At 50.3% G+C, this 10,552-nt stretch overlaps 2 protein-coding genes across 6 annotated transcripts in view; one reads left to right on the plus strand and one right to left on the minus strand.

Annotated features, from left to right (window-relative positions):
• rpp40 (ribonuclease P/MRP 40 subunit) overlaps nucleotides 1–1,337 on the plus strand; it is a 9,319-nt gene extending 7,982 nt beyond the window's left edge. For both annotated transcript variants that reach the window (XM_044219641.1, XM_044219640.1), the window contains exon 8: nucleotides 725–1,337. In XM_044219641.1, the coding sequence (XP_044075576.1) occupies nucleotides 725–923 (199 nt within the window). In that variant the 3' untranslated portion in view covers nucleotides 924–1,337. The remainder of the gene's footprint in view (nucleotides 1–724) is intronic.
• Nucleotides 1,338–1,842: 505 nt separating this feature from the next.
• On the minus strand, nucleotides 1,843–10,029 carry cdyl (chromodomain protein, Y-like). Of its 4 annotated transcripts, none has more exons than XM_044219586.1 (7): nucleotides 9,741–10,023; nucleotides 8,469–9,204; nucleotides 7,916–8,169; nucleotides 7,422–7,594; nucleotides 7,093–7,303; nucleotides 3,288–3,431; nucleotides 1,843–3,168 (listed from the first exon to the last, which is right to left on the minus strand). In XM_044219586.1, exons 1-7 carry the CDS (start codon nucleotides 9,792–9,794, stop codon nucleotides 3,010–3,012), a joined length of 1,731 nt encoding a protein of 576 aa, XP_044075521.1. In that variant the 5' UTR covers nucleotides 9,795–10,023; the 3' UTR covers nucleotides 1,843–3,009. The 4 variants fall into 4 exon arrangements, with proteins under 4 accessions (XP_044075521.1, XP_044075522.1, XP_044075523.1 ...); XM_044219587.1 differs by having other exon boundaries at nucleotides 9,771–10,022; XM_044219588.1 differs by lacking the exons at nucleotides 1,843–3,168; nucleotides 3,288–3,431 and adding exons at nucleotides 6,696–6,779; nucleotides 6,896–6,985 and having other exon boundaries at nucleotides 7,051–7,303; nucleotides 9,741–10,029.
• Between the last annotated feature and the right edge of the window lie 523 nt (nucleotides 10,030–10,552).

Here is a 10,552-nt window from a genome sequence, read left to right on the forward strand (position 1 = left end):
CCAACCAGTCAGATCGTACGACGTCGTAGCAGCCGAAGCCGAAGCTCCGGCAGCGTCTGCGCGCACGTCTTCAGGAGCTCCGTGGTCGTTTCCAAACAGTCGCGTCGCTTCTCGCCGTCGTCGCACCTAAACCCCGCCCGCAGCTGCCGGTGGCTCTTCAGAGCGCGCCGATTGGTCCGAACCACTGTGGTTCGGCCACAAGCGCAGAACTGGAAGCCTGGCGGGACGGGTTCTTGCACGAAGTCGCCTCCTAGTTGATAAATCTGTCCTGTTTTTATTCCCCTCCGCGTTTTCCGTCCGTCCGTTAACAGCAGCGTGTTCACGTGAGTTTATTTAGACGATCTGAGATCAGGGTTCACAGGGACCGTATCAGACCTGCTGGGACCGTATCAGACCTGCTGGGACCGTATCAGACCTGCGGCCGCGGAGCTTTAAACTAGGAACCAGATCCAGAATGACAGCAGCTATCAGAACCTCGTGACTCGATGTTATTTAGGGTGTTTTCGCTGTGAACCCGGAGTTTACCTGTTTTGGTTCACCTGTGGTCAAAGTGGCATTAAAGCAGCCGACAGATCGAAGCGTTAGAGAACCAGCGAGCACGGTGAAGATTTCAGTGATGGACGTCAGAGAGACTGTATTTATTCAGTGCTCCATTCTGTCCACGCTGCTGAGTGACTCCACATGTCCTCTGTAAACCTGAATCCTGTCCTCACCTGTCCTGCAGGCGTTACCTGGAGCAGCCCCGGTTGGAGTCCTGGGCGTCGCTGACGGTTCATGGTTTTGTTGACAGTCCGGTGTCGTGGGGGGGCAGCGAACACGGAGTCCTGAGAGGAGGAGAGAACTTCTACAGTCTGCTGATGCTGCCCGACCACACCTACCACCTACACCTGGCTACGGGAGCACACGACACCTGTCCGCCGTGACGTCATCAGCTGGCGGTTTCAGCGCCGTTACTTGAGCTCTTTAACTCTTTGGACCGGTTCTGTTTAGCTGTATAAACCTGTTTCAGGTCAGTCTGGATTCAAACGCCTCAAACTCAAATATTTTAGAAGAAAAATTTCATTTGAGTTGAAAAAAACAAATTTCCAAAATATTATTTTGCTTGATTTCGATCTGAAGCAGACGTTCAGGTAAACACAACGTTTCTGCTTCCTGTTAACCTTCTCGTGACCTCAGACTGATCTTGTGACTCTTTGCGGGGCAGCGACCCTCAGGTTGGGAACCGCTGGCATTCAGTTATTACGTGACCTTGTGTTTTGTACGGATCATGTTGTTTTAGGACACGGAGCTCGTTTTCATTTCTGATCTGAAAACAATAAATATTCTGTTTCTTTTCATCGTTTTTTCCCTCATAACTTAAAATAAACACACAACCGGGGAACAACTAGCCCGGCGCTGTCCGACGGAAACAAAATCCACCTCAGTCTCACTGACATCACATGTTGTCAGATGTATTGTGGATAGTTTGTTATTAACAGGAAGAAAAAGTCTGCAGCTACACGTTAGCGGTACGTTAGCAGGTCTACACGCTGTGCAGAGTGCAGCAGCTGATCGGCCTGCAGACCGACTCACGTTACTGCAACATGAGGTCGGCTGTAACGAAGTACGGTCTCCATCTTTGTAGACGACACAACGGTATTCAGTCGAATTAATGCAAAACTAGGGGGCGCCATCACGAAACAAAGAAATACACATTTCTCCCTTTTGGTTTGATTTTTTCCTCAAAGGAGCACACAGGAAGTGAGTTACAGATATGTTGATGTAGCAGATTAAAAGAATACAATTTAATTTCAGTCGGACTTTAAGGATGTTAAACATGAAATAAACAGAACAAGTAGACGATTTACTGAAATGTGGGAGTCTTTAATTTTACATGTGAGAAACTTTTTCCTGCTCAGATCCTGGATCACAGTTCAGTCTGCTCACCTGGACACATGATCACATGACTGACAGGCCACGCCCACACACTGCAGCACCTCAGTCAGTCGTCTCACCTCTCAGGTGTCTAGTTACCCATTCATCTCAGTCAAACTTCTGCACGATCACACAGATGTAATTTTATACGACTGAACTCAGAGTCCTCAGCGCCTCCTGCAGGCTGCACGGTTCATTACACCGTAACTTACACCGACCGAGGAGCTGCAAGCTGCAGGTGTAGACTTCATCTGTGAAACATCGTCTGATCATCTCCTCGCTTTAAGCACATGAACCAAGTCCACCAAGACCACGTCCCGTTTCTGCTCAGCCTCCACTTCCTGTTTATTCCTTCATGTAGAAATTCATCAGAGGGAATTCTGGGAGAAGGTCAGAGGTCACCTCCATTTAAATCCTCTGGTTCTCTGTCAGTCAGAAGTTAAATCTGTGTGTCCAGTACAGACACGAGTTCAAGGACTGTTAGCCTAGCTTAGCACAGAGACTGAAAGCAGTGGGAAACTGCTAGCCTAACTTAAAACAGGTAATTCTCTTTATCAAAAGAAGTCGTCGTCACTGAGTAGTTACTATATAAAAACACACAGTAAGTCAGTCTGATTTAATGAGCTATTTAAACCCTGAGAAGGTCTTTTCAGGTTCTTTTTAAAACATCACATGCCCTCAGTTTGGTCTGGCAGGTTCAACAGTCATGAAAACAAACCTACGTCACTTGTAAATCTATGATAATCAGTCCCATGTTTCCTGATGTTATCACCCAAAGGAAGCATGTAAAGCTGAACAACAGAGGACCCAGGGAGGAACCCTGTGGAACCCCAGGTGAGATAACAGTTCACCGATCTGACTGTGGAGGAGAGGGGGAACAAGAGGATTTAAAGAAATGTCAGTCTGAAAGTCAGACTGTTTATGAAATCAACGTTCTGCTGAAAGTATAACTTAAATGTTTATAACAAAAGGAAGAAACGTTCAGTGTTTCCTGTCCAGCTCAGAATCTGCTGAGTCACTGCTGCTCAGAGCTGCTGAGTCAGGGGAACAGTCCTGCTCCTATTCCTGGTTCAGGTCCTGGTTTAAGTCCAGTTTCTAGCAGAGCTCGGTTCTCCTCTGCAGATACTGCAGGATGGAGTCGGTTCCCTGCGACGAGCCCCAAACTCTCTTCAGGGCTTCACACTCACGCTCGTTAGCTTGCTCCAGAGCACTGCGGCTGGTGTTCCTCATCAGGGCTTTAGACTCCCGCAGAACCTACAGGACGTGGAAGTAAGCGGAACCGTCATCGCCACAGATGGTGACAGACAACAGGTGATAAACGATTGACTGACATTAAAAACATGTAACCATAACTGTATGTGTGTTTGACTGACCAGTGAGTTGACCGTCACCAGCTCTTTGATTCGCAGCATCACTTCCTGTGTGAAGGTTCCTGGCCAGAGAACCTGAGACACCAAACCTTTAGAACACGCCTCCTGAGCCGTCAGCTTCCTGCCACTCAGCAGCAGCTCGTTAGCCTGGAACAGAACAGAACGCTTTAACGTGGCCTGGAACAGAACGCTTTAACGTGGCCTGGAACAGGACGGAACAGATCGCTTTAACTTGGCCTGGAACAGGACCGAACAGAACGCTTTAACTTGGCCTGGAACAGAACAGAACGCTTTAACTTGGCCTGGAACAGAACGCTTTAACTTGGCCTGGAACAGAACGGAACAGAACGCTTTAACTTAGCCTGGAACAGAACAGGACAGAACGCTTTAACTTGGCCTGGAACAGAACGGAACGCTTTAACGCTTTAACAGAACAGAGCGCTGGAACAGAACAGGACAGAACGCTTTAACTTGGCCTGGAACAGAACAGGACAGAACGCTTTAACTTGGCCTGGAACAGGACGGAACAGAACGCTTTAACTTGGCCTGGAACAGAACAGGACAGAACGCTTTAACTTGGCCTGGAACAGAACAGAACAGAACGCTTTAACTTGGCCTGGAACAGAACAGGACAGAACGCTTTAACTTGGCCTGGAACAGGACGGAACAGAACGCTTTAACTTGGCCTGGAACAGAACAGGACAGAACGCTTTAACTTGGCCTGGAACAGGACGGAACGCTTTAACTTGGCCTGGAACAGAACAGAACGCTTTAACTTGGCCTGGAACAGAACGCTTTAACTTGGCCTGGAACAGGACGGAACAGATCGCTTTAACTTGGCCTGGAACAGGACAGAACGCTTTAACTTGGCCTGGAACAGGACGGAACAGATCGCTTTAACTTGGCCTGGAACAGGACAGAACGCTTTAACTTGGCCTGGAACAGAACGCTTTAACTTGGCCTGGAACAGGACAGAACGCTTTAACTTGGCCTGGAACAGGACAGAACGCTTTAACTTGGCCTGGAACAGGACAGAACGCTTTAACTTGGCCTGGAACAGGACGCTTTAACTTGGCCTGGAACAGGACAGAACGCTTTAACTTGGCCTGGAACAGAACGCTTTAACTTGGCCTGGAACAGGACAGAACGCTTTAACTTGGCCTGGAACAGGACAGAACACTTTAACGTGGCCTGGAACAGGACAGAACGCTTTAACGTGGCCTGGAACAGAACGCTTTAACTTGGCCTGGAACAGGACAGAACGCTTTAACTTGGCCTGGAACAGAACGCTTTAACGTGGCCTGGAACAGAACGCTTTAACGTGGCCTGGAACAGGACAGAACGCTTTAACTTGGCCTGGAACAGGACGCTTTAACTTGGCCTGGAACAGGACAAAACGCTTTAACTTGGCCTGGAACAGGACGCTTTAACTTGGCCTGGAACAGGACAGAACGCTTTAACTTGGCCTGGAACAGGACAGAACGCTTTAACTTGGCCTGGAACAGAACGCTTTAACTTGGCCTGGAACAGGACAGAACGCTTTAACGTGGCCTGGAACAGAACGGAACAGAACGCTTTAACTTGGCCTGGAACAGGACAGGACAGAACGCTTTAACTTGGCCTGGAACAGAACAGGACAGAACGCTTTAACTTGGCCTGGAACAGAACGCTTTAACTTGGCCTGGAACAGAACGCTTTAACTTGGCCTGGAACAGAACGCTTTAACTTGGCCTGGAACAGAACAGCTTTAGAACGCTTTTAACAGGGCCTGGAACAGAACGCTTTAACAGGAACAGAACGCTTTAACTTGGCCTGGAACAGGACAGAACGCTTTAACTTGGCCTGGAACAGGACGCTTTAACTTGGCCTGGAACAGGACAGAACGCTTTAACTTGGCCTGGAACAGAACGCTTTAACTTAGCCTGGAACAGAACGCTTTAACTTAGCCTGGAACAGAACAGAACGCTTTAACTTAGCCTGGAACAGGACAGAACGCTTTAACTTGGCCTGGAACAGAACGCTTTAACTTGGCCTGGAACAGGACAGAACGCTTTAACGTGGCCTGGAACAGAACGCTTTAACGTGGCCTGGAACAGGACAGAACGCTTTAACGTGGCCTGGAACAGGACAGAACGCTTTAACGTGGCCTGGAACAGGACAGAACGCTTTAACTTGGCCTGGAACAGGACAGAACGCTTTAACGTGGCCTGGAACAGGACAGAACGCTTTAACGTGGCCTGGAACAGAACGCTTTAACTTGGCCTGGAACAGAACAGAACTTTTAACGTGGCCTGGAACAGGACAGAACGCTTTAACTTGGCCTGGAACAGGACAGAACGCTTTAACGTGGCCTGGAACAGGACAGAACGCTTTAACGTGGCCTGGAACAGAACGCTTTAACTTGGCCTGGAACAGAACGCTTTAACGTGGCCTGGAACAGGACAGAACGCTTTAACGTGGCCTGGAACAGAACGCTTTAACTTGGCCTGGAACAGAACGCTTTAACGTGGCCTGGAACAGGACAGAACGCTTTAACGTGGCCTGGAACAGGACAGAACGCTTTAACGTGGCCTGGAACAGGACAGAACGCTTTAACGTGGCCTGGAACAGGACAGAACGCTTTAACTTGGCCTGGAACAGGACAGAACGCTTTAACTTGGCCTGGAACAGAACGCTTTAACTTAGCCTGGAACAGAACGCTTTAACGTGGCCTGGAACAGAACAGAACGCTTTAACTTGGCCTGGAACAGAACGCTTTAACTTTAACGTGGCCTGGAACAGAACGAACGCTTTAACGTAGCCTGGAACAGGACAGAACGCTTTAACTTGGCCTGGAACAGAACGCTTTTAACTTGGCCTGGAACAGGACAGAACGCTTTAACGTGGCCTGGAACAGAACGCTTTAACGTGGCCTGGAACAGGACAGAACGCTTTAACGTGGCCTGGAACAGGACAGAGCGCTTTAACGTGGCCTGGAACAGGACAGAACGCTTTAACGTGGCCTGGAACAGGACAGAACGCTTTAACGTGGCCTGGAACAGGACAGAACGCTTTAACGTGGCCTGGAACAGGACAGAACGCTTTAACGTGGCCTGGAACAGGACAGAACGCTTTAACTTGGCCTGGAACAGGACAGAACGCTTTAACGTGGCCTGGAACAGGACAGAACGCTTTAACGTGGCCTGGAACAGACAGAACGCTTTAACTTGGCCTGGAACAGAACGCTTTAACGTGGCCTGGAACAGGACAGAACGCTTTAACTTGGCCTGGAACAGGACAGAACAGAACGCTTTAACGTGGCCTGGAACAGGACAGAACGCTTTAACGCGGCCCTGGAACAGAACGCTTTAACTTGGCCTGGAACAGGACAGAAGAACGCTTTAACTTGGCCTGGAACAGGACGGAACAGAACGCTTTAACTTGGCCTGGAACAGGACGGAACAGAACGCTTTAACTTGGCCTGGAACAGGACGGAACAGAACGCTTTAACTTGGCCTGGAACAGGACGGAACAGAACTTTAACTTGGCCTGGAACAGGACAGAACGCTTTAACGGCCTGGCCAGGACAGAACGCTTTAACTTGGCCTGGAACAGGGCGGATTTAACTTGGCCTGGAACAGGACGGATCGCTTTAACTTGGCCTGGAACAGGACGGATCGCTTTAACGTGGCCTGGAACAGGACGGATCGCTTTAACTTGGCCTGGAACAGGACGGAACAGAACGCTTTAACTTGGCCTGGAACAGAACAGAACGCTTTAACTTGGCCTGGAACAGGACGGAACGTAGAGTTTTAACGGGTGGACTAACCGAGGCGAGGCCCATGATGCGGGGGAAGGTGAAGGACGAACAGGCGTCGGGCGTCTGGCCGTAGGACGTGTATGGCGTCTGGAACCAGGCCTTCTCATTGGCCCAGACCACGTCGCAGAGCGGAAGGATGGCGGCGCCGAGGCCGAGCGCCGGCCCATTCACCGCTGCCACGATCGGCTTCCTGAACTGGATGAAGGTGTTGACGAAGGTCCTGAGGGAGAGGAGACAGAGGTCAGAGATCAACGCCTACTGACTGCACGTACTAACTGGTGACATCAGACGGGGCTGCCATGAACAAGGTGCAACCTTGCTTCTCCAGCGGGCGTTACCTGATGGTTTCGGCCATCTTGATGCTCTCCTTCTTCCTGTCGTCCGTCAGCCGTCTGATGAAATACAGGAAGTCGAGACCGCAGCAGAAGACGCTGCCAACAGCGCCGAGTAACACCAGCTTACTGTCATCTGACGCTGCTGTCGCCATGGCGCTCTGGATCTCCTTCATCACCTGACGAGGGGGAAGAGTGACAGCGTGGCTGTGGACATCAGTATCTATTACAACAGTCCAGTATCAACACCATGTCAGGTGTGTCTGGTGGTGTGGTCTAACCTGTGGGGGCGTGGCCTCAGGGTTCAGTGTTTATTTGGGGGGGGTCTAACCTGTGGGGGCGTGGCCTCAGGGTTCAGTGTTTATTTGGGGGGGGTCTAACCTGTGGGGGCGTGGCCTCAGGGTTCAGTGTTTATTTGGGGGGGGTCTAACCTGTGGGGGCGTGGCCTCAGGGTTCAGTGTTTATTTGGGGGGGGTCTAACCTGTGGGGCGTGGCCTCACCTCTGGGTTGAGCGTGTTGTTCTCTGAGCTCTTGGTCGACAGCAGGATGTGGGTGAAGCCGTCTTGTTTCTTCACCACGATGTCGCGGTAACGGTAAGCGCTCTCCGTTTGTCGAACACTGAACCTCAGACGTTTGTCGAAAGCAGAACGTTCCTCCAGGCGACGTTTCCCTGTCGCACTGGTCGCCCCGGCAACAGCACTCTGCACACCTGACATCCCGTTGGCAGCGACAGCCTCCATCAACGCCGAGTTACCTGGAGGAGACAGAATGAAGAACTCACATCATCAGAATATAAGCTGGTAGAGAAGAATCAATCGACGGGAGGCAAACGTCTTTAACTGATCCTACAGTTCACTTTTCTGATTAACATCTGTTCGTCCCCCGTCTCGCGGTACAACATGAAGTCATTTTCAAATGTAACCTGTGCTCGCCGTGGACTCCTGCCACCTGCAGGGCTTCATGCAGGAGGAGGTTACAGGTTTACATTCCTTTAAAACCGCTGGCTTTGAAAGTGTTCAGCACATAAACTTCCTGTATGACCTTTGACCTTACCTGTGCCACCGAGGGAGCGCATGGCAGCAGGTGTGATGGGTACTCGGGGTGGGGGCAGGGGGTTTTGGCTGCGGGGTCTGGTCCCCATGCGGGCCCTCTCCTCTCCGGGCCCCAGCTGGACTCCTGCAGGTTTCTCCAGCAGGGCGACCTCAGGTGGGACCAGGTGGGCCTCCTGAGCTCCGGCCTCCAGACTGTGAGCCGCCTCACTGGGAGACTCCTCCGAGTCCAGACGGCTGTTCATCGGACTCTTAGGAACCAGGATCTTGATGCCGGTCTTGGACAGGTCCACGCTGCGGCGTGCCGAGCCGGCCAGAGTCGCCGACATCAGACCGCTGCTGAACCTGCCGGGCAACGGGGGCTGCTGGGAGCTGACGGAGGCCGGGCGGGTCAGTCCGGCGGGGGGCGGGTGACCCGGGCCGAGAGCAGGTTTCACCTGATCGCAGTCTCCAGTTAAACCTCTGCTGATGTCGCTGCGAGCGGCGGCGGGCAGCGGCCTGCAGGGCGGCCTGTGGGCGGGGCTGCAGTGGAGGCTGGGAGAGCTGCGGGTGGAGCGCAGTAACGTGTTGTCTCTCTGTCGCTCAGAGTACTGCCGGTTGAACTCGTGGACGTAGATCATACAGCTGGACAGGTGACTCTCAGGCTCCCAGGTGTCCCCCTCTGAACCGTAACCTCTCCACCTGACCAGGTACTCCACCTTCCCCTTCTTATTCTTCCTCTTATCCACGATCCTCTCCACCTGCAGGAGGAAACCGGTTAGCAACGCTGAAACAGGCAACAAGTTTTTATTTTATTTCATGAAAACTTAAGAGATATATCGATCAACTGATCAGTTAACTGAGTGGAAGTAGTTGGGTAAAGCGTTACTTTGGCGTATATGTTAACATTCGCATCCTAATTACACGTTATAACATAAATATATTTGCACAATATTAATACTCGTGAGCTCTCGGCAGAGATTAGAGTCTGCGAAGTTTCATCAAAGTTTCTCTTCATTCTGAAACTTGAGTTTCATCAGCGAGTCGCAAACTGTGACAGACATGTTGACTCTCAGCATCCTGCGCTAACGCTGCGCTAACGGACGCGGAGCTAACTGGCTAGCTACACAAGCTAACTCAGCCTGTAGTTTTTATCTGGGCCTAAAACCTCCAGCTGACGGACTCCGGCTCGCTTTAACGAGTCAACGAGCTGCTAACTGACCAGTTTATTTCACTTTTCTGCTGTTCGGCACCTCCAGCTCGTAAACTTTATAAAGTTAACTCTGCCGTTAGCTACCGTTAGCATGTTAGCATTAGCTCGCGTCACCTCGTAGAACTCTTCCGTAGCCATGGAGACTGTGCGCGTGCACGAGCAGCTTCCAGAAGCGTCTTCACTCGAGCAGCAACATGAGACGAAGCCGAGGGTCGCCGTCCGCTCGGGTCCGCTGTCTGTCGGGCCGGCAGCGGGACGCGGAGGGACTTTATCACAGTTAACTAGCTGTTAGCCGTTAGCACACCAGCTCCACGGAAACATCCGGTCTGACCGACCGACAGACCTCCAAAATAAGAGCCCCGCACCGCTGTCGGCACTTTGTTGTGAAACTGAATTTATTTATTAAAATCTCATTAATTTACCCATTAGCGATGGATCAATACGGTATGATGATGGGATTTAACGGGGTAATGAATGGATTAAGGTATTTTAATTGATTATATGCAAGAGGTAAAGACCATCCCTTCGTTTAGGATCTTCATTTTTCTATTAAGATTTAACTGAAATTAAAATCGTATAATTTATTTCAGAGTCCGAACACAAAGCAAAGTCCCTGACCCGTAATACCACCACCGGAAACTCACCGTTCAGGATTATTTCTGTACGTCCAGGTGTTAAAGGTGAGCTGGGAGAAACTTCCTCCGGCCGCAGGTGGAACAAACTGTGCAGACGTCTTTAAATGTGTTTCTGTTCACCTGTTCGCTTTCACCTTCAGTCTGTGGCAACAAATACATATATACTATATATATACTATATATATATATATATATATATATATATATATATATATATATATATATATATATATATATATATATATATATATATATATATAT

The sequence above is a fragment of the Siniperca chuatsi genome, linkage group LG13 (assembly GCF_020085105.1).
Source record: "Siniperca chuatsi isolate FFG_IHB_CAS linkage group LG13, ASM2008510v1, whole genome shotgun sequence".
NCBI classification, from domain to species: Eukaryota; Metazoa; Chordata; class Actinopteri; order Centrarchiformes; family Sinipercidae; genus Siniperca; species Siniperca chuatsi.

What these genes read in the sequence shown, in the direction of transcription:
- cdyl (XM_044219586.1), bottom strand. Translation starts at nt 9,794, where the DNA reads ATGGCTACGGAAGAGTTCTACGAGGTGACGCGAGCTAATGCTAACATG. An exon ending in ACAACACGCTCAACCCAGAG is followed by an intron (nt 7,595 to 7,915) that starts GTGAGGCCACGC and finishes CCCCCTCGTCAG; the next exon opens with GTGATGAAGGAGATCCAGAG. An exon ending in GCATCATGGGCCTCGCCTCG is followed by an intron (nt 3,432 to 7,092) that starts GTTAGTCCACCC and finishes GTTCTGTTCCAG; the next exon opens with GCTAACGAGCTGCTGCTGAG.